The 23456-nt window shown below is 36.7% G+C and overlaps 1 protein-coding gene across 2 annotated transcripts; it reads left to right on the top strand.

The window, feature by feature from the left end:
• Positions 1-702: 702 nt before the first annotated feature.
• pacsin2 (protein kinase C and casein kinase substrate in neurons 2) lies at positions 703-22599 on the top strand. 2 transcript variants are annotated; one of them, XM_014473652.2, is made up of 11 exons: positions 703-833; positions 9261-9337; positions 9632-9788; positions 10855-11090; positions 12529-12684; positions 12777-12952; positions 13046-13166; positions 15216-15346; positions 18888-19019; positions 20002-20183; positions 21058-22599. In XM_014473652.2, the coding sequence occupies exons 2-11, from the start codon at positions 9281-9283 to the stop codon at positions 21168-21170; spliced, it is 1461 nt and encodes a 486-aa protein (XP_014329138.1). In that variant the 5' UTR covers positions 703-833; positions 9261-9280; the 3' UTR covers positions 21171-22599. The 2 variants fall into 2 exon arrangements, with proteins under 2 accessions (XP_014329138.1, XP_023205902.1); XM_023350134.1 differs by lacking the exon at positions 18888-19019.
• Positions 22600-23456: the final 857 nt, after the last annotated feature.

Here is a 23456-nt window from a genome sequence, read left to right as displayed (position 1 = left end):
GACATCAGCATTTAAAAACAGGGTTCTGTAATGGTTGGCCTACCAAAATTACTCTAATTACTCGGCAATAACAGGTCACAAAAGATCCAGTTGTGACTTTCAGCTCAAGCTCCATCCTCAAAAATATAAAATTTGGTTAAATATAAAGCAGTTCTTATCATGTTTGAAGCAAGAAACTGCTCACTTCCATGGAACGTTCAACAAATATTTAGTGACAGAGTAAGGGAAAACAGTTTAAGAGGTCAATTCAAATAAAAATATGTGTTTGTGTACATACATTTATGGATATGGCACGAGTGAGGAGTTGAAACAAAGAACAAATGTAAGCAATTTTACCAGACAATACAAAAATATAAATGTTTGGAAAATATATGGTGGAAGAGGAGCTGTAATCATGATAGAAACTGAAGAAAATTTATTATTTGTAATCCATCTGACATAGTGGCGTGAAACTGAGGTGAAGGATTTTTGTAGCAGCCGATGTAACCTGAATACCATCAAGTATGTAAATAATAGATATTTTTACTTACAAATTATTGTTATATATTGTAAAAATGTGTGTTTTTTCACCTCTGCCTTCTCCAGTTTTGCTGGTTTTAGTCCAGTACTTTTGTGTTAGAAATATTGATAGTTATTTTATTTTGAAAAGCCTGACCGGATACAGAGTCACTCTCTCCGGCTAACTGAAATTAACTCACAGTAGACAGTCAGTTGAGCCGTAGTGCTTCTGAGCGGATAAGCTGGGAAAAGATTTGTAAACTGGAACCTCCGTAACGAACTACTTTTCAGTTAAACCCGGAGAGTAAAAACAAAAACGATAAGACGTACTCCAGGTAAGTTTTACACGAAGAGTTTTGGATTTTAACTGCTTTACTAACTTTTTGCTGTTGGGGCTGTGGCTCTTTCGCTAACATTAAAGCTAACTAGGGGCTAACTTAGACTTTCTTTCAAATAAGAGGGAACTCGATTGGCTGAGTAAAGTATAAAAATAACAATATTAGTTGTAAATATTGGTAGCAAATGTTCTGGGAATATGTGAACTTGATTAAAAAGATACACTTTTGAACTTGATGACATTTAACTGCCTGTGCTGCAGTATATTTAGTTTTTCAGAGCATTAAAAAGTTAACTGAATTAAGCAACGATCGTTGTGGCGTTGTTTGCTAAATCAGTAACGTCTGGTTAACAGCTGGTTCATTTATGCCGTTTCTCATCAGCTGCATATAGCTTGCTAGAGAGAGTCTCAGTGTTTCGTTGCCTGTAGTGATAAAGGGCGGGGCAGGTTTCGCAAGTGAAGATAAACTCCTGGTGCATGTCATGTTCAAGGCTCACAACATTGCAAAATTGGCCCAAGTACTCAAGAAAAAAATGGTTCTGCCTCCATAAATGTTTCTTGAAAACTGGATCCCTGCTTAGTTCAGTCAGCTTTACGCATTGACAACTGGGTGACAGGTTTAAGTCTTTGCATTTACAATGTACAGGTGTAACTCAGGTGACATTCATAAAAATAAATTAGGTGTGTGGGGCTAAGACAGCGAGTCTGAAACTCCTAATCGTCTTCAATTTAGTTATTTATTTACATTTATTTTTCATAATGGCAAGAAGCAGTGTAAAATAACTGGCATGGGTGTGTATTAGATTATCAGGTTATCATAACCAGGATTAAACATAAAGATTAAACATCACCAGTTCCAGCTTTGGCATGAATGGCATCTTGTATCCAAATAAAATAAAGGTTTTGTGAACATGTTGGTTTAATCAGTAGTTTTGATCTTAAACTAAAAGGAGCCAATTTTTTTAATATATTCTTTTAAAAAAGTGTAAAATAGTCATTAGGTTTTTTTTGTGCAAAACACAAACACTCAATCTTTATTTACTTGACCTGAGAAAAGGTGCGCCCCTCAGACAAGGGTACACTGGGTGAAGAGCCACTGCGACGCATGTTTTATGCACTGCCTCTATCACCACAATGCATACACACACAAAAATGAAATTGTATGCAAATTACTCTATTTACAATTAAACAGAGAAATATCTACACCGTTCATAAATTAATATACCCCTATGATTACAGTTACAATGCTATGTATTGCAAGGTTTCCCCCAGAAAACTTGCTAACCCTGGTGGTTGGGGGCTGGGGCAGTCATTCATCCAGCAGCCTGTCGTGTTTTTGAGTTAAAAATGTTTAAAGTTGATAGGAAATTTGCAAATATCACTCAATAATTATGTGTTATTGGAAGATTAATACCTGAACATCAACTATAAAGTCTTAATAAAATGCTAACATTTTAAAAAGACTTAAATAAATAAGCAATGCTTAGCCTGGTGGGGGCACAAGTAAAGCTTGGTGGCCTGCCAGGCTTATGATATACTGAGGAAAACCCTGTTTAGCATATAGCTTTATATCTTAAAGCAGTGGTCCCCAACCCCTGGGTACTGGTCCGTGGACCAATTGGTGCCGGGCTGCGCAAGAAATAATTAAATACTTCCGTTTTATGTATCGAGTCTGGAGGATCTTTTATTTTGAAAATCCTTTAACCGGATTCAGTCGGTTACATCTTGAGCGCCAACACTGAGCCCACAAGCAGCAGAATGATTTGGAAACAGCAGCAACAGCGTTGGTGTCGGTGCGCAGCAAATTTGTGAAGTGTTGTGTGCACATCCACCACCTCCTCCCCCTCCCCGGTCCGCAGCAAGTTTCTGAAGTCTTGACCGGTCTGCGGTACTAAAAAGGTTGGGGACCACTGTCCTAAAGCAAACCTTTAAGGCTTAAGTTACTTGTTACTACGACATCCTGAGTTACATAAAACAGGGAACTGTACTGAGGCTGGCAGTCAGCACCTAATGGGTCCTGGTGATTCAGTGGAAGCTTTCAGTCATCGTACACCTTCATTGTTCAGCGTGAGGTTTGTGGTTTTGTGTGTTTCTTGTAGGAACGTTGCTAGGGTAAAGCGGTAGTGAAAATTCGGAGTTCCTCTTTCTTTTAGAGGCCATGTGAACTGATTCCTTTGCCAAATAATCGAGCTAATCTTAGGTTTTCCAATTTAGAAAACACAGGCAGTGCTGCTTCATTGGGATTAATCTATTATTAGTGGATTCACTGGAAAGACCCATGAAGCAGTTCAAAGATCTCTTATTTGTGAGCATTGAAGCTTCAGTTTACGATCCGAACAGCTTTACTTCACACATCAAAAAGACAATTAAGTATCTTTTGCAGATGGTTTGTATTTGTAATGCTTTCCTGAAACGTTTTGGAAATAGTCGAGTGGTTTCCACAAGGTGGGAAAAAAAAAATGTTCCTGTCGGTGATGTAAGGATCTCCCCTTCCCTTTCATATAACACCGTTTCCCTCCATTATGTTCCCATCCACGTTGCTGGCATGGTCAGTGGAAAGTGCCTGAAGATGTGGAACAAACGGCATTGTTTTTCACCGTTCACGAAGCGTGCAGTAGGTGTGTGCTCGGCCCGTTATTTTGAGGTCAACCTGCTGTTGATAGACTGGTGGCTTTGATGCAAAAGTATGTTGCCTCTCGAGTACAAATTTAGTCCGGTGGCCTTTTAAAGCTCAGCGTATGTCAGTTTACAATGGAAAGTGTCCACATTTGGGCAACAAAAAGGGACCACGTCCTCGGGAGATCAGCAGTCATGTGCAGCTGTGGAGCTTGCACAAGGAAGGAGGTCAGAGGTGACTGAGAGGGAACAAGTTTATGTGCACATGAGATTTTTAAAATAAGTTATAGTGGGGATGTTTTTGTCTTGTATTGGCATGTTGAGCTTAAGCAATCTCCTGCTGTGAAGTTGTAATAAAAAAGGGATAGATCAGCTCAGCTGCCGTCCCCTCCTGTGAGATATTGCAACTTTTTTATGCAACATAAATGGAGTTAAAAAACATATCTTGTTCCTACCTGCTTCTGTAAGCAGGTTTTGCTTAATTGCTCAAATGAAGTTGTAAGCATTATGTCTTTTCCCCCCTCAGCTTTGGAGTTATATAATCACAATTACTTGTTAATCTTCTGTTTTTTTAGCTGTTCTCGTGTAGTTGGTGTTTAACTCTACCATACACCTGGCTACCTGCATTTAAAGCCATAGCAAAGGTAGTCAGTCTTATTTTTAGGCAAAATGGAAAACTTGTTTCTTCTTTGAAGTGAGAATCATTTAGTGTTGGAAAAACTTTTCTCCACTCACATTTGTTACGTTCCGACCACAAACTTCAACGCGTCTCGTTGGGATTTTATGTGATGGAGCAACACAGAGTACCATGTGATTGGAAGGTGGAAGAAAAGTGTTGAAGACGTTATTTGAAAAGATTTGCAGCTATAATGGAAATGAAAAGGTGACAAAAGGTATTTGCACAGGGAGGGTGAATACAAACTAGGGATGCAGCTTGCAAATATTTTAGAAATAGATTAATCCATCAATTCAATTAATTAATTGAATTGTCAATTAATTGGAGAAAAAATGGCACATTCTACAGATTTTTCATTCAACCACAAGCATTTTTTAACAATAAGCATTTAATAACAATTAACAATATTAGAAATACTTTAGAAGGTGTAAATAAACAAATAATCCAATTCCTTTTTTAAAGATTTTATTGCCTAAAATGCAATATCGTAGCTTTGCTTTAGTAAATCTCGTAGTTTTGACTAAAACATATTTATAGACGAGTGTTTTTTGTCTTAAATGCAAAATGTATAATTTTTTTGTACAGTTTGGCTTAACTACTGCATTTGAGTTTTTTTGCCACCAAATGGCCGTTTTTTTGGATATTGCGGTTAACGATTAATCAATTACTAAATTAGTTGACAATCATTTCAATAATTGATTAATCACAATTAATTTGATTAACCGTTTCAACCCTAATACCTTTTACACTTTATAAAAATGTTAAACTACTACTTTTTAACAGTAGTAGTTTGACGCTACGTGTTGCTAGATCAGAAAATCCCAAATAAAATACTACAAAAACAGTTGTGCTAAGTCGGGAAAGTTCAGGAGACATGAATGCGTCTACATGGTTTGATACTAAAGTTAAATTTGACCATAAAAACCTGGAAAATTAAACGCTGTGGATGTGCTGTGTTAACTTTGTGTTTGTCGTTGCAGTAAATTTTAATCCTGTGATGTAAACATAAACAGCCTTCAGACATGCGTGTCTTGGCCTGTCAGCTGTCAAATCAGTTCAGTTACGATCTGTTGCCGTTTTCTTGCTTTTCAACTCCATTTGTGACACTCTTGCCATGGCAACCCTCAGCGCACTTGGGATTAATCAACGGCTGTTTGTGTGAAGACTGTAAGGTTTGGCCATCTTTAAATTTAGCTAACGCAGCTGCTGTAATGTAGCTGATCACACATGCAGCTTGTTGCTGAGGTGTGAATCTGCAGTAAACTTTGGTCATCATCTCTTGGTAATCTTATCATTTGCCGCTACTCAAACATATCCCTCAATAAAACCAGAATTAGTCGATGGGATCTTGCATGATTGTGTTTGCAGCTTTGGTCGCATGCTTACATAACATGCCAAGGTTCAGTTTAGGCATGGGAGCTCTGAGGAATGCATTTGTTCACATCTATCTTAAGGCTGCTGCCAGCAGCCAGATTCCAGTGTGCTTAGCAGTTCACTTCCCTATCGACATTTAGTGGATATCATTGTTGGGCTTGATTATGTAATCTCCAAATCTTGTAATCATGTGGCGTTGACGAAATCCTGTTTTATCAGTTTAAATGACAAAACCTTTAGTGTGTGATTGTTTTATCTCTTTATTCTGGCTCCAGTGTGTTGTTTCTCATCTTCTCCTTATATGAGGCAGTGAACGTAGAGGTTCCCAGCAGAGTGGAGGACTGGGTGGACTTCAGACCGCCACTCAGTCAACAGCCTTGTTTACAGTTATGGGCCAGGCTGCGTTCAATTGTTTAAAACTGCCCCCCCTGTGTCACACGGAGCCAAGGGTATGCAGGCGTTTGTTTCCATTCAACGTTGATTACATTAGGACGAAGACAGAGCTTTGGTGAATGAGGAATTTCCTAAATATTATTACAATTGGGCTCTATTTAATGTTCATTTAAACATAGTTTTATTAATAATCAGTTCAATTGTATTTTACCACCTAAATAAGGCAAATAAATCTTAGCTGCGTGTATATTTTTTCTCTAATTTTATTTGTTTACTTATATTTCATTCTGGAAAGACTGTCAGGGGAATTTTCTGCTCGGGGCCCTTATTCTACGAAATCCGGCCCTGCCCAAGAGGTTCCAAAAATTTGCTAAGCATTGTGATGGTTTGGTTACCGTACTTTAAAACAAAAAGGGATCCAGTCTTCAGTAAATAGTTCACAAGAAGCCTGAGTAAATTTGAATATTTGGCATTCTCTTGAAATGGTGACGGATAACATCTGCTGCGCTCACAAAGGCTGGAGCATTTGTAAACTTTAAACCTGACTGTGAACTCAATCGGCATTAAAAGGACGATTGTTCATGTTGTTGGTGGTAACCACAAAGCAGCCCACTGTCCAGGAACGGCCCTGGAGGACGCAGACCACTGACCGCTCATCCTTTCGCTGTCCCACTCCTCTAAAAGAAACTCTGTGTGATCACACTTGGCTTCAAAATGGATCTTGTTCGACTGGAATTTGAATCAGAGATGGGAGTTTTGTTAGATAATATAATATTGACTATACTGTACGCTGGTTTAAAGAATACAACAAAAGCATTGTCTAATTTAGCCTTTTATGTGTGAATAATTAAAAAAAAATAATTCAGGCCTATATAATACATTAAGAGTAGTATGGAAATGTATTAAGAGAATCATTTACTATTTTATTTGACTAAAACAGCCCATTTTACCATTTGATACTTCTCATATGGTTTTGTTTTTAGTTAAATACAAAACTCCTTCATTATTTGTACCAACTAGAATGTTTTCTACTCTAATTTAACATCCTCTGATATGAAGTTACTTTCTGTTATCTACTCTTATCTGGTTTGGTCATCATGTCATATTTTGGAAGCTGACTGAGCTAAACATGGCTCACAACTCCAATTAATAAAAACAGGATGCAGTTTGAAGTCTTTAGAAAACAAAAGCACAATTAGGCTACATCTAAACTGGTTAATATCAAAGTTAACATGTTTGGTTTTAGTATTTTCCAGGTCTGAATAAGTGAAAAAACAAAGTTTGGGGTTTTTCCTGGAATTTTTTAAAGGACAAAAGAAAAAGAAAATCAAATTTTGCCTCAATTAGAAAGTTGTTTATTGTTTTGTGTTTGCCTTATAATTTCCCCCCATCATTTGATATTTAGGTTTTTGACTTTATGAGCTCATAAAAAACAACAATATAGCTATTTCCCTACTTTTGTGGGACTGTACATAACTTTAAACTCAAGTTGAACTGTACTTGCTGACTTTGTAGTCATTTGTAGTAAAATCTGCATCATGCAATAATAATGTTTGCATAATATGAATCATGCTAAATGATCAAATCCTTAACTTTATAAATGTGTTTCTACTTTGGGTTCATTGCAGACATGCATAATGTTTTCTTTCTGTAAGACTTTCCCACCACTTTATCTTTTTCTGCTGCAATAAATGACAAACGTCTCAAAATGTATTAGTAGCACAGGGAGCCTGAATGCAAAGTACGCCATTTACTTATTTGTTTTTATTGCAGCAATTCTTTTTGGCTAATATATATACAAGAACAACAGCACTTAGAGTGAACTGTTGCTGCTAATTATTTCTAAATAAAACTTATTGATCTGTTCAAAAGCTTAAAATATTAATGGAGAGATCATCAACACTCTCCGGTTCGTCATGATCTAATTCCCTTGCTACTTTTGTTTTCTTTTATTGGGAACAACAACATAAAAAAATGATCTCAAATAATTCCTGGAATCATTTAAATCCTAATGCAAATTTTCAGTTGCAGTCTGTTGGAGCTAGACGTTGCCACCGTCTGAAAATCTAATCACAAGAGAGTGAAAGGTGAAAAGAGGCAGATGAGGAAGGGAAGACGACCGAGTAACCAAGTGGAGAGCAAAATGAGGGGATGAATGAGAGAGAGAGAAAAGGGAGGCTGTGGAGTTTGAAATGATGGACGTGATGCGGAGACGACTAACAGAGACCCGAGTGTTTTGCCCGTCTCAAGGAAACGGAAGCCGCCTGCTGTGTATCCTCGACAGTCACTTTTTGTTTATCTCTGCCAGAGCAGAGACTCTGTGTGTGTGTGTGTGGGCAGAACCTTCCGTGGGTTCACTTCGTCATCAATAAAACCACATGAAAACACCCACCTGCTGCCGGGCTTATCTAACCAGATCACAAATGTATCTTTTGGTGGCTGTCTTTGTAAAAGTGAAAATTAGGCTTGGATTAAATCAAAGTCAGTTTGTTTTCACCTTTAATCAAATGTGTAAAAACTGAAGTCTTGAGATGTTTTCATGCCTTTATGAATCTATAAAAAATAAAAATTGCATTCTAAACGAATTATGTCAGAATAAGTAGAAATGACTAAATCACAAACAAAACTATTTTTAAGCCTATATCCTATATTTAAATCAGTTTAAAAATATTTTAGTTATTATAGCAGTAATATGCAATTTTAATTAAATCAAACTCCAAATAGTCCAAAAGATTAATTTACTATAAACTTTAAACGGTAAAGAAATTCTTTATATTTCTCAGATTTAGAAATATTTAGTATCACTGACATCATTGAAACTTTGTTCAGGAAGGGGAAAAAAACACCAGGAGCTAATAATGGATTTTATAGATATGTATATTTATTACCAAATCGTATATATTTTGATGTAAAAGAAAAGCACTGAAGCATTATCAAATATTTACAGTTTGAACAGCTCAGTTTTCTGAAATATTTTTGAAGCCGATTAAAGTCCAGCTTTTGTCAAACGTTTGATAAGTTGTTTATGCCTGACGCTGTTCCTGTATTTGACATTTCACATTTGTAAATCTGTTGAGTGAAAAGGCAGATTTACAGTTCAGAGTCAGGCACATTAATTAGTGTTTAAAGTGAACTGATTGTGGATTGTTTTTATAAACTTGTCTGACTTTCTAATTCAAGCAACGAATCATTCTTATCTAAAAGACTCCGCCGTCCCTCTTTGATTTAATAAACAACGTTCCACCATGACGATACAGAATTAGTCACTTTCTAATTGTAAAGCTTTTTTTCCGATGGGTGAATTTCAGATGATTTGTTTTATTTCACTTTGGTTCATGTTCTCTTTGTTTTTTTTGTTTTTTTTAGCGTAATCTTAGGCAGCAGCGATGTCGGGCGCCTACGATGACTCCATGAATGATGTCTCCAGTGAAAGCTTCTGGGAGGTGAGGCTTTCACAATCTTTTCCTCAAATACAAAATCCTTTTTCTGTCAAGTTTCTGCTGTCTTTACATGCATTCACAACTCCGCTTCAAGATAAGTTGAAGGCGAAAAACAAAAAAAGCTACTAGATTGTCGTTTGCTTTTTTTGTTGCGACGTTTGGGAATGAATAATCCTAATCTTTCAGAAAGGACAAACTATAAAAGAGAAGTTCCGTTCTTCCCAGCCAGATCCTGATTTATAACACGTTGTAAACCTTTCATCTGTGTATTTATTTATTTTTTTCTTTTACGCTCAGGTTGGAAACTACAAACGCTCGGTGAAGCGGGTAGATGACGGCAATCGGCTGTGTAGCGACCTCATGAACTGCATTCATGAACGCGCTCGTATTGAGAAGGCGTACGCGCTGCAGCTCACAGAATGGGGAAAGCGCTGGCGGCAACTCATAGAGAAGGGTGAGAATATCGGAGAACGAATGCTTGTTGCTGTTGAATTGTAGTTTTTTATATATAGGCACTTAATTTAGTCATATTTTCAAATTTATTGATAGTTATTGATACTGTCATTGAAAAACGGTGAAGGAAATGCTAAACTAATATGCTAATCAGTTTTTTAACATTATCATGGAAAGATATTTATTAAAATCAATGATAAACGACACAATAAATGCCCACCCGCATTTAGACCAACACAAAGTAGCACATGTTGCGAAGTGGAATAAACATTATATATTCAGCCTTCCAGAGTGAATTGATCTTTTTCTGCAATCGCAAGTTTAAACTTCCTTTGCATGTTGAAAAGCTGGATTTTTGCTACAATTTCAATTAATAATTTTTTTTTATTTACTTAACCAGGTAGGTTGGGAACAAATTCTCATTTTAAACAATTACCTTTCCAGAAAACATTAAAACATAATATCACAGAATATCATGCAGCAGGAGACAGAAAAAAATATAATAAAATGGAGAAAAAAATAAACATACAACCTTATTCATACAAGCTAAATGCACTACAAGTCAACAGCTTTAAAAGTAGGTACATGGATCATGAACTGTAATTTATTTATTTATTTTTCTGACTTGACAAAGGTTGATAGTTAGCGTGGTGAGCTTTATTGTTTTTTGCGAATTATGCCAATCATTGGGTGAAACGAAATAAAATGAGGATTCACTTAATGACCTACAAACTCTTGGGAGCGTCAGACTGATTAATTTATGCGAGTATTGTTGGAAATATTCATGAGCGATTCTAGTTTTATAGATTGATTTATACCAATTTATTAATCTGTACGAATGAAGTGGAAAGCAGTTAACAAGTGAGTATGGATGACAATGGCAGGTATTAAAAGAGGCATCAGTAATAAAACAGATTGCAGTGTTGGGTGAGATCTAACCTATGGAGCCGTTTTAGATGCAGATTTGCAGCAAGAACTTATAAAGAGCTTGCAGTGTGACAAAATGGAGGGAAAGCTGACGGTGCATGAATGTTTTTGCATTCAGTGTAAATAATTTTTGTGTGCAGGCCCTCAGTACGGTACGTTGGAGCGAGCGTGGGCCGCCCTCTGCACCGAGGCCGAGAAGGTCAGCGACCTCCACTTGGAGGTGAAGGCGGCGTTAATGAGCGAAGACTACGAGAAGCTGAAGAACTGGCAGAAGGACTCGTATCATAAACAGATGATCGGGGGCTACAAAGAAACAAAAGAGACGGACGACGGCTTCCGCAAGGCTCAGAAACCCTGGGCCAAGAAACTGAAAGAGGCGAGTTCACACTTCTGATGTAAAGAGCTCAAAGTGATTTTGACTTTTATTTTTTTCTAAAATATGAACAGTGACAAGCTAAAGGAACTTTTCACCCTTCAGTTCTCATGACTGCATTTTCCTGACTCACCGTTGTTTATCTTCTCTCACCGTGGCAACAATCTTATTTTTAAAAAAGCAGCAGCAAGGAAGCAGAGCAACCCTTCACTTTATCACCACGAGTTCGCCTCCAACATGCTGCCCTCTGTGTGTTTGAGTCAGAGTAAAGGAAGGAAACAGTGAGGGGTTCTGCTGCTCATTTAGCAGAGTTTTCTACTTTCCTTTGTTTCGATAAATGTGTTAGTAAGCACATAATCCAACAAGCCACTGAGGAGTCTGCAACTTGATGCTCTTTGCCCTCACTTCCTGTCTGTGATGGTATTCTGGTCTTGTCAGCGACCACAAGCAGTACGATAGTCATGTTGACTTAAGTGATCATAACACACGAAAGAAATCAAGCTAGCTAACAGAGGAACCAGGGTTCCCACTCTGGTAGCATAACTTCCTGTGTTAGCACGTCGCTCATCGAAACAGCTGCTCTGACTGAGGCTCAAGTCACGCGTTACATTCTGCAACTCATTCCTGAAATTCTTCCAGTTACTTCCCCCAACCTGTCATATAGGAGTGATAAATTCCTGTCCTCATAAATGAATCATAGAAAACTCCGCGAGCACGTTTGTTTTACTCGTTTGATTTCAGCTGCGCCTGGAAGAAATGAGTAATAATTTTAATAATGATGCCCATTCATCCCATCCATTTGATCAGTCCGTCCACCCATTCATCTATTTGTTCATCCATTAATATCCATCATATATTAGCATTTTGTCCATCCATTCATCTGGTTAATCTCCATCTATCCATTTATTTGTTTCATCTTATGTCCTTCTGTACATTAATTTATTCTCTTCATTTGTCCATCCATTTATTCTTCCTTTCATCCATTCATTTATGTATTCCTCCTTATGTTCGCCTGTCTATCTTATTTAATATTTTTTCATCCATTTGTTCACTTGTCCTTCTGTTATCCACCTGTCCTCTCACTCATCAATATATCAGTATGTCCATCCATTCCTTGTCCATCTTTTTTATTAATTCTCTGTCTTTATTTCTTCTGCTCTTTGTCCATTAATTTCTTTTGGAGGTTTCATATTTAAAATTTGACACATAAATTTGAAGTGAAGCGTAAAGTATGCAGTTTTGAAATTAAAGTCCTCAAACATGCAAAGATTGCTTCAAAATTTATAAAAGTTAATTGTGAATTGCTAATTATCTTCTTAGGGAATCAAATCTTTTAGCCCATGAATGCAGGATTTTACTGTCTGCTTTGCTCCTTTGCTTTGGGACTGGTGTTTTTAATTTTTTTAAGTGTATTTTACGTTGTTGATTCTGAATCCTGCAGGTGGAGACAATGAAGAAATCTTACCACTCAGCCTGCAAAGAAGAGAAACTGGCAGCCAGCAGGGAAACCAACAGCAAGCTGGAGAGCAACAACAATCCAGATACTCAAAAGAAACTGCAGGAAAAAGTGGAGAAATGTCAGCAGGAGGTTCAGAAGGTACGAGCGGCTATATATACAGCAACTGATCCCTTTATGGGGGTTTTAGATTGAAAATATGTAGTTCCTGTTTGCCTTTGCGTTGTTTCCAGACCAAAGAGCGCTATGAGAAATCCCTGGAGGAGCTCGAAAAGTTGACCCCTCAGTACATGGAAAACATGGAGCAGGTGTTTGAGCAGTCGCAGCAATTTGAAGAAAAACGTATTTGCTTCTTTAAAGAGCTTCTGCTGGAGGTTAAGAAGCACTTGGACCTTTCTACAAACTCCAGGTCAGGAGGGAGCACAAAATTAATCAAAAGGATATGGCTTGGAGTTAAATAAAAATGTTGTAAGTAATTTATTTTACTGTTTTGTCAACATAGATTCCAGACGGTTTACCAGACGCTTGAAGACACGATCTCTGCTACTGATGCTGAGGATGACTTGAAATGGTTCCGATCCAATCACGGCCCGGGCATGCCCATGAACTGGCCGCAGTTTGAGGTACTTGAACGCAGCGTAGATTCACACAATTAATTGTTTGAAAAGAAAACTGCACATTGGCTTTATTATGTTTTTTTTTCTGTAACTTGCAATGAATAGAAACATATTTGTATTTACACTAATTAACAGAAAAGCTAATGCTCAAATGGTGATAAATAACCTCTAACTGCAGCTGTTTGCCTTGTAAATGCATCCTTTGCATGACTGTGCAGCCTTTTGTTATTATTTCATCTCTGAGGTATGTTTTTCGGCTGTAGGAGGGTTAGAATGTGGTCGTTTTTCTTGTTGGGGAAATAGGAGAAAGACAACAAAAAAAAACTGCGTCTGCAGGCATTGGTATAAATTATTTTGCTGTTCAGTGCTTTTGATGTGAGGGGTCTTCCTACACCTTTTCTTTCTTTCTACGTTCACCTTAGACTTTTTTTAGACAGGATGTGAATGAAGAACAGCATCTCTGTGTTCAGGAAGGCTGCAGGTTTTTTTTATTCTCTTATTTAAACTTACAGGTTTGGACAGTGAGTCAGTAATCCTAATCAAACTTGCCTCCCTTTCCTCATGTTTGACAGAATTTGGACTGGTCAAAGCCTCGCTCCTTTAGGAGATGGTCCATCGTAGTGAGTTCTGCACGGAAAGGCTATTCTGTCACAGCAGCCATGAGGGGATTTCTATATTCCCGCTAACAATTTTACACCTCCTTCCATTAGTGTGTGTGTTTTGATGTCCCTCTATTTGTATTTCATGCTGAATTAAACGGCGGTACAAATATCAATCTACTGCATGGACACACGGCACTGACTTGATAATTAAAAGGCTTTTCTTTTCTTTCTTTTTTTTTTACAAACTTTACTTCCCCATTGTTTTCTGATTTTTTTACCTAAAAAATATGTAGGAAAGTGTAAAAGAACGAGGCAGATGAGACGCAGCTGAAAATGATTGAATGCATAACATTTAAGAATTTAATTTCATGAGGTAGAGATTTAAATGACCAGCAATGGTTTTAACTTTGGCTGGGGAAGAAGAAGTCGGGAAAATGTTTATGAGCAGTAGCTTGTAAACCTAACAAACCGGCACCATACCCCTTAATTTAAAGTAATTCTCGAGTAAATAAAAAAAATAAATAATTAAAACCAAATTCTGGTTGCATTCAGTGGGACATTATAATTTCTGCTCTGGGATTTTTTATTTATGAAGTCTTTCAAATAAATTTATATCAAAGGATACAAAGACCTTGAGCACCTGAACATTAACAGAAAAACTAAAATTGATGACAAAGAAAAATCCACAATATTACACAAGCAATATAACGAGTAAATGCATAAATAAATAAGAAAAACTGGTGCAAAGTTCATGACTATTACCTACTCGGCTGTTCATTTTATCTTTAAGATACTTAGTGAATATGGTTCAGTAAAGGGAGCATTTTGGTCGTTCACACATTCCAACACTGGATTCTTGCTCTGGTTTTGAGAAGCATTGCTACTCTGCTGTGCAAGATTGTCGACACTCTTATTCCTCCCACCAGCTGCGTCACCAAAATACTTATTTAGTCATAAAGTAGTTCAAAAGTCTCACTTTTCTACACATAATAATTCTGTATTTTACTTGTGGGGTTGTCATGCTATGACAACTGCTTTTATTGTAACGCAGACTAAAGGAAATGTTCATTATTGTGAATGTTGGTGTGGTCCATTATAAGAAATATTCATTTATAAAACACACAAGTTTTGTAGATGAATTTTAGGGCCTCCACTTTGTTGCTTCACGTTTTCTGCTTAGCCTTTGGTTGTGGGCAAATATTTCTGTGTTCCTCCTTTCAGCAGGTGATGGAAGCTGCCTTTGATCAAATATGTGATTTTTATCTGCCTTTTGTGCACACACACATATGCATGCACAGCCTTAATCTCCTAAGTGTGTCTTCTTGAATTAAGTTAACTTCACATGCTGTGTATGTGTGAGTGCAAGACGCTCTCTCTCTTCTTATGCTGCTGCATGTTTTTGGATTAAAAAGTCAAGCATTCTGACTTTAATGTTTGTTTTTGTGTCCACCAGGACTGGTCCGTAGACCTGAACCGAACCCTCAGCAGACGGGAGAAGAAGAAACCATCAGAGGGCGTCACCCTGACGGCCATCAGTCAGACCGGGTCGGACCAGCCGGTCCAACCTGCCAAGAGCAGCAGCAGGTACGCATCAACTCCGTTCTCTTCTTCTAAAATACCCACTCCTCTAAAACACAGTCAGCATGATGTTTCATTATATGGCCGTTCCCGTAGCAACGGCGAGCATTTTGTTTGTGTTCAGGAAAGGCCGCCCCTCCCCCTGGGATTAGAAGTTTGTTGTAGCTGTGCCAAAACTAATGTGGAAATATTTCTCACTCGCACAGAAATGTTCAGGAGCAATAAGTAAATAAATAAATAAATAAAGTTCAGGGAAGTTAAAAGGTTTAATAGCTTTAGGTGGAACAGCTTAAAGCTCAGTTACCACGCAGTCTGGAAAAAATCTGGAATCAAACAATTGAAGGTCTGGATAAGGTTCTGCAATGGAAGAAATGGAGGATGGAAAGACAGACACTCTCTTTCCTTCGTCAAATAGTTATATGCACTCGTCTCTTATCCATCCGTTTGCTTCTCCTTTTATCCATCGTTCCCTTCTTTTGTCCATTTATCCATCTTTTCATCTACATATTTTTTTGTCCATATTTCCTTTTATATTTTTGTCTGTTTTTAAACTGACCTTTATATATACAGGTTATCTTATTGAGATCAAAAAATTTAAAACACAATAAAAATGCAAATAAGTAAGAGATTTAACTCAATTAAATAAGCTAATAAAATATGAACTAAATACAAGGACAAGTTTCACCACATTTCTAATTTAGTCTTAATCGTCCCAAAGGAATCTATTCTTCTTTATTTTAAACCCTGGCCACTTTAAACATATCTGCTATAAATTTATTGAACTTTGTTTCTCTTCATGTTTGAAAAAATAAACTAAACAAACTGAGTGTGAAATTTGGGCCTGGAAAAATTTTGAATTTTCACCTAAATGCTGAAAAACATGAATATAAAAATTGATATTTGACTCCTGTGAGATTTAAAGCCACTAAAGGTTTTATTGTCTGTTTTTAATGACATGATTGAATCCCTCTGACCCAATTAGATAAAGCTGTTTTTGTCCTTGTAGAGGAATTTGCCGAAGATCCAACTATGTCAGGGAAAAGATGAACTGTAGACCTGATAATAAATCACACGACTCTCTCAATTTTGAACAGATGATTCCATTTAAATGCCTCTGATGAAACATTTCATGTTTAGTTATTGATTAGCTTTTTGTCAAACATTCCTTCCTCTTTTGTTGTTGTTGTTTTTTTAAATCGACGCATCTTCAGGATGTAGTGTGTGATGAGAAATTAGAGTGGTGCAGGACAGGAGTGTGTAGGGAGTCAACAAAGGGAATTCTAGTAATTTAAAGCATTTGACCTTTGATCTTTCATTTTACTGATTGCCTGACCCTCTTCCCACCATTGTTAGTGTTTCCCATCTTGTTTATGAATCAGTAGTGTCGCCACACAATGAGTCCTAAGAGATTTCAGCCCAGGTTTATGCCTCTTATCTTAACAAAAAAGACTCTCTTCTTAATTTGTAATTCAAAGATCTCATTTGTTGGCTCGAACTCTCTGAAGTTACATTGTGCCAAATTCCAGCTCACTGTGTTTGCTGTAATAACGCCTCAGCCTCGGCTCAACCAGCCTGGCATGACTGTGTAAACAAAGGCGGTTACTTTTTTGCGCTTCACACTCGAGAACAAACTGATGGCCGCCAGCGTTGCACGGTCCAGTAATTCAGTCAACACCAAGTAGAAACCCGGTGTTTCCTGTGGTGAAAGTTGAAGATAGGTTTTGTGCTTTGATGCAGAAATTTACAGTGGGTCTTTATGGTTTTGTCATCTTCATTAAAAGTTGCTCACGTACAGTGCTATTGATTATCTAATAAACATAACCAGTTAATGGATAACCTGACTAATTTAGTGTTATCATCTCTGAACCATCTCTGATTGTCACAAAAAGCAATAAATCAATTTATCACTTGGACAACAGTTGCTTAACGTAATGGAAAAGCCGCCATTTTGAAAAAAACCCCAAACAATTGACATTCAAATGCCCACTGTTGCCTGTTTTTCCTGTCCAGGCTGAATGATTATTGCTTTTTGAAATTCAGTTTTAGTTAGAGACTTCATAATCTATTTTACTTGTTTTATTTGTTTGTGTTTATAAATGTTTTCCGGCTCCAGTGTTAGATGTTCTTTGATTAGGTTTACTTGCATTTATCACTATTAGTTAGAAATGGTCTCATTTATCGCAGTAACTTCTGGGACAGTTAATTGTCCAGCAAAATTGGTTATAACGACAGGCCTAATCATATATATTCTCTACATGCAAACCTTTAAATGCTATTTGCTGATTTGATTTGAGCTAGATGCCTCCATTTTTCTGGTTGTTTTGTCGTTCAAGTTCACTGAAATAACTTCAGGGTCAAACTGTTACTGAAGATACTCGATCACAAAATGAGGGACTCCAGTCAGAAACAGAGCAGCATTCACTAAAACATTTCAGTGTAGAAAATAATCTTATCTTCTTCACTTATTGGTCGAACGCTTTTTGTGCATGTGACAAAGCATTTGCATGGATTCACTTCTTCAGCGTGAGTTTACATGTTGGATTTGCATCTTGCTCCAGTGTGTGTCAGAAGGTTACACACTTGTTTTTAAATATAATTAATTTTGACCCTTCTGCTTTTCATTTAAACTACTTTTATTCAGCATGAACTGTATCAAAGGACAAGGTATCAGAGTATCCTTAAAAAGCCTTGAATACGTGCATTTAAAATTAAACCCTTAAAATGTATTAAATTAATTAAAAAAACTAATTTAACCTTAGATCACAGTTCTTAAATGTTGTTGTGGCAGAACTATTTAATCCTATACTCTATATATTTTTATTCTTGTGGGACTTTTCTGTCAGACAAAAGTTTGAGACACATGCAAACATCGACTCACTGATAACGTACCTCTGCTAACTAGCTAGCTTTTTTTGTATCCATCATGGGTAAGTCCAAGTTTATTGCCAGTTGTCTGGACAAACGTCCTACGTTCTCTGGAGATAAAGATCTTAAATTCTACTGATTATTGACATAAAAAGTCTTAAATTTGAGTTTGTGAAACCTGCCGAAGCCTTGAATAAACAACTTGGACGGCTTTTAAAAGTGAAATCTGGTGATTAATGTCAAAATGTTGCAAAATAAAATTATTTAGGAAGTTGAATTTCAACTACAGGCTTTTTGTAGCCATCAATAATCTTATGCCATAATCGGTTGTGAATTTAAATCAGTTTGTTTCCAGATGTAAACCCAGTTTTCAGGCTTATTTTGTTACATTTCTGATAGGAAATTGGTTATGTTCTCAAGCCTGTCAACCGAAGGTCACATTCCTATTCATTTAGTTGAAATTTAGACACAGCTGGTTTAACAAACGCGACAGTTATCCCAAGCACAAATCAAAACATCAAACCCCAATTATTCACCCCAACCCAGTGAAAAGTGTCTTATCTACCTTTTCTTTTCATGCAGAATTATTCAATAAAAAGTTGGACATTGTCTTTGTCCACATCTCAAATATATATGTGTGTGTGCATGTTAATCCATATCTAATTGTGCTCCATGTTATCAGCCTGAATGTGGCTACTAAAACAGAACCGGTGGGCACAAACCCGTTTGAAGATGATGAGGAACAGGAGGAGATGGCTGAGGAGAAGCAGACAACCATCAACCACGTCTCTGTGAATAAAGAGGAAATAAAAATGTTGGTGAACAGGAGGAAACCCTCCGCCAACCCGCAGCCTCTTTTGTTCCTCTTCCTTTTCCATCTTTTACTCCTTAGATTGTCGTTGTGCTGCGTCTCCTGCATCTCTTCTTTTTCGTTTTTATCCTTCCCTCAGGGTTCAGGTTGTTGTGTTGCTCTGCATGGTCTCTGAATGGCACTGCACACAGTCAGTGTGTGTCTGTCCTTCATGCCTAACAGTTTCACATTTTTGCAGAGTATTAAATGTCGAGACGCGCATGGAGGCGCTCGTTTCTGCTGTGGGAAATGTCTTTGTCTTACAGTCAGATCTGATTGCTGCTACATGTATTCACAGGTTTAGAGACTGATTGCTTAATTCAGTTCATTTCCAATTGGCATTAAGTCAAAAAAATCAATTTGAAACAACTTTTGAATTTCTTTTTCTTTTTTTCTTTTTTTACTCCAAACCGGTCTGACTGTAACCCCCTTGTGTTGCTTTTCTGGTTTTCCAGCTATCAGAACCCAGTACTTTATATTTAGGTGGCTCCCTCTGCTGGCCGTCAACGTTAAAACCCCAATCATGCGTTTGCAGTGATGATTTGTCTTGCTTGGCCTTTGTTGTTTTTTTTGTTTCATGAACCTGCTATGTTTATGTTGCCATGTTTTATTTATTTATCGTTTTTGACTTGCCTTTCATCAACATTGCCAGCTCTTCATCTCCTAAAGGCATGAAAGAAATTACGTTCATTTGTCTTGAAACAAATGCTTAAGTTGAGCCGCTGCCACAAATAAGCAAATTTTACCCTGGATTTGACTGAAACCAAATGTTTTCATCATGTCATTCACCTGCACTTTGGGCTTTTGTGTGGTTTGTTCCTGCTGGTGTATTCGTCTTACTTCTAACTTTTGAACTTTTAAGCCTGGCATGCTGAACCTTTACCAAAAACAACACGGCAGGTTATTATTATTTTTTTAAGTGAGGATGTTTTGCCTGTCTGTCCAGCACCAACAGCACTGAGAAGACCCCAGACTGGTCAGACGAGGACACAGCCGGAAACCCTTTCTCCACCAATGGCGACGGCAATCCGTTTGAGGAAGAACCCGAGTCCCCGGTCATTTCTGTTCCCGTTAAAGCCCTCTACGATTACGAGGGACAAGAGCAGGATGAGCTGAGCTTCAAAGCAGGTTTGCAGCATAAATAACATAAAACCTCTGGTGAAGATGTGCAAAAAAATTTCAGTATCATAATCTAACTCGGACGTAAAAGACAAATCCAACTGTTGAGTATATTTAGTGATAAATACTTTTCTAATATAGTTATAAAGCTCATCCCTTGGACGTTTTACTGCAGTTCCTATTTTAAACAGTACATTGTATCAAATCTGCTTCTATTCAACAATTGATTGAAGAAGAATCTGCACATTTGACTATAAATTTTAACTTTTTAGATGGCTTTGTACCAATTATTCCCTCCTTCTTGATTTTAGTAGCTGTGCTAATCAAAGCTACACAATGTGGAGTCACCATTGTTGTTACAATTGTATAAACTTGCAAATATTGCCTCTAAGGACTAGTGGAATATTATATTTAACTTCAATAAATGTAACTTTTTTATGGATAGACTTTTAATGGCTATTTCTAGTTGCCAAGATGCTAAAACTCAGTAGTGAGGGACATTATGTTCAAGAAAAATGTGAGTTAATCATAATTCATGTCCTCATTGAAATTTTCTGTGCAGCCTTAAGTCTGGTGCTTTTGTTGAGCCCGGACATCCTGATAGCAAATATAGCAGATTCTGATTAATATCTTTTAAAATCTTATCTCCTTCTAACGTCTTCTAATATTTCTAACCATCCTGCCTCAAGCAGTCATTAGATATTTTAGGAGCAGAGACATGCTGCAGTTATCTAGCTGGGGGGTTTTTTCCAGCAAAAACTTGGGTTATCATCCAGTCTTAAATGATATTGTGAGTTAGTAATAAAAAGTAGACCTTTGACACATATTTTAGAAGTCAACCATCTTCCTCACCCTTTATTAATTCCCTTTTAACCTTTTGCAGGTGATGAATTTACAAAAATCGGAGAAGAGGACGATCAAGGCTGGTGCAAAGGCCGACTCAAGGATGGCCAAATCGGTCTCTATCCTGCTAATTATGTCGAAGACATCCAGTGAAAAGCTTCGCCTGACGCAACAAATGTGAAGAAAGAAGAAGCGTTCAGGCAGAATGGGCTTGATGTTTCTCTTCCTCCTTAGTAAATGATTAAATAAGCGTGTTGTACGGTTTGCATGAGGACCACTGTTGCTTCCCACAGATTGGCTTTGGTGTGAACAAAAGAGAGAGAAAGGAAGCAGAGCACATGTTACCGGATAGATCTGGGGGAACAGCTGCTGTCAGTCTAAGATGTTACATAAAATCACATTAATGCTGTTACAGACAAGCTATTCAGATGTGTGTTAGGTGAGATTCAATGAAATGTGTGTGTTAATAAATGTGTAAATATATATATATATTGTTTAAAACAAAACACTGGGACGACAACCTGCCTTGTGACGTCAAATGCAGCCTTAATATTTAAGCCCTTTTTTAATTCATTGAGGGAGGCTTTTTAGTTATTCTTGCTAATGGAATCCAGCCCGTTAATATGTAGAACATTTGTTTGCATAATATTGACCTCCATGTATTACCTTTTTAAATTTGCTCTTTCGTTTTGTTAGTTTTGCTTATTTTAAGGAATTATTTTGAGCTGTCGAGCCTCATCCTTTCTTCATCTTTGTTTTTCTCTTAAGGTTTCAGGTTAGTGCAGATGAATGTATATTCAGTGATTGTGTTTTTCACATATCTTACAGATGCTAGATGTATGCAACCACTGATTTATTTTTTTTTCCTGCCGACACACAGATTGCATAATTATATTGTTTATTATTCATGCAACACTGAATGTTTCTCTCACTTGAATCTGCATGTTTCAGTTCACTTACTAAAAGCTAATTGTCCTGCGATTGAAAAAAAAAAAAAATTTTAGTGCTTGTTTTAGCAATAAAAATGCATCCAAGCAATGTGTTGCAGACATGAATTTAAATAAATGCTGGGATTAAGCATATTGCACATGGATTAGGCATATTGAAGAAATGACATGTTTGGAAGTGGAATAATTTATAATCCCACAAGTGCTCGTGTTCTACTCTTGCTAGAATGCTGTAATTTAAAATACTTTTGTACATCAAATGATTGATTTGAGTATTTCTTGAGGCTGTTACTTTGTTATTCCTGTAAATAGGTTTGTTTTTCCTTCACAGAGCCATTTACATTCTTATACAACATGCATAATTTCTAATTTCATCCTAAGACCTTCGACATAAAAGCTCATATGTTTAACAACCCTGATGCACATTTGGATTTTTTTTTTACCCTCTTCAGAAATGGACTCCATCCTGTTCATAGCTTATATATCTAACATTGAGGTAGAAGATGTTTTTTTTTGTCTTTAAAACTGTTTTGTCATATTTTCAGGTTGGGTTGCTGTCGGTCGGCAGTAACAGCTGTACTTGCACATTTGTAAATGTTGTATCACAACATAATAAATAGATTTATTCAGCAAAAGATTTGCCTTTCAATATAAAAATAGGAATGCTTATGCCATATTTCATCTGATATACCTTATAGACATTTTTCAGTTCCTAGGTTTGGGTTTAACTTATGTAATCTAAAAAAAAATCACTAAATGTATCATTTTATACAATTTACATTGCTGCTTAAAGTAATTTTAGTTCTTTTATGATCATATAATTTTCAACACTTAATGCACTAATTTTATGGGTCTGTTTTGCTTTTCTTTTTTTAACTTGGTGCCAGTAAGCATATGCATTTTGTTGTCAGTTTTGTGATTAGCTTAACTTTTATTTAAGTCAGTTTATGCCTATAATAATTTTTGTGAAGCTATCACATAAAAAAATTCTAATTGTTGGATACTATTAGATAAGGGAAAATTATTTCATGAAATTCTATAACCTATAATTATGTGGATGCTAAGTCAGAATTCTGAAGTAGCTAAGTAATACTTTTTATTTTGAGTAGATCGTAATTATAAATATCTCAATTATGTGGTAGTTAAGATGATGACATTCTTATAACCATACTCTATTATCAGGTAGCTAAATCAAAATGATCAATATTTTATAATAGGATTATTTCATATTTATAGTGTAGACTATAAATATTTAATATCAAGATAGCGTTTTATTCATAAACTAGTTGAGTCAAAATTCTGGAAATACTACTGTTGATTTATTTAAGTAAAAAAAATTTTAATGTGATCATATCTAGTTAAAATGATAATCTTATCGTTGAGGATTAATCTTGAGTCAATCTATGAGACAATATATCACATTTATGTAATATAAATTCCAGCTTTTTCCTGATTGGTGAAGAAGACACGCAAACATATCTAGCGGTTGCTT

The sequence above is a fragment of the Xiphophorus maculatus genome, chromosome 17 (genome assembly GCF_002775205.1).
Source record: "Xiphophorus maculatus strain JP 163 A chromosome 17, X_maculatus-5.0-male, whole genome shotgun sequence".
Classification (NCBI taxonomy): Eukaryota; Metazoa; Chordata; class Actinopteri; order Cyprinodontiformes; family Poeciliidae; genus Xiphophorus; species Xiphophorus maculatus.
Note: the sequence above shows the minus strand (reverse complement) of the source record. Positions and strands in the feature narration are given on the sequence as shown.

Bases quoted from the DNA above. Each gene is read 5' to 3' on its own strand.
- pacsin2 (XM_014473652.2), top strand. From the start codon at position 9,281: ATGTCGGGCGCCTACGATGACTCCATGAATGATGTCTCCAGTGAAAGC. The intron at 9,338-9,631 runs GTGAGGCTTTCA...TTTTACGCTCAG, and splicing joins CCAGTGAAAGCTTCTGGGAG to GTTGGAAACTACAAACGCTC. The intron at 15,347-18,887 runs GTACGCATCAAC...CCATGTTATCAG, and splicing joins CCTGCCAAGAGCAGCAGCAG to CCTGAATGTGGCTACTAAAA.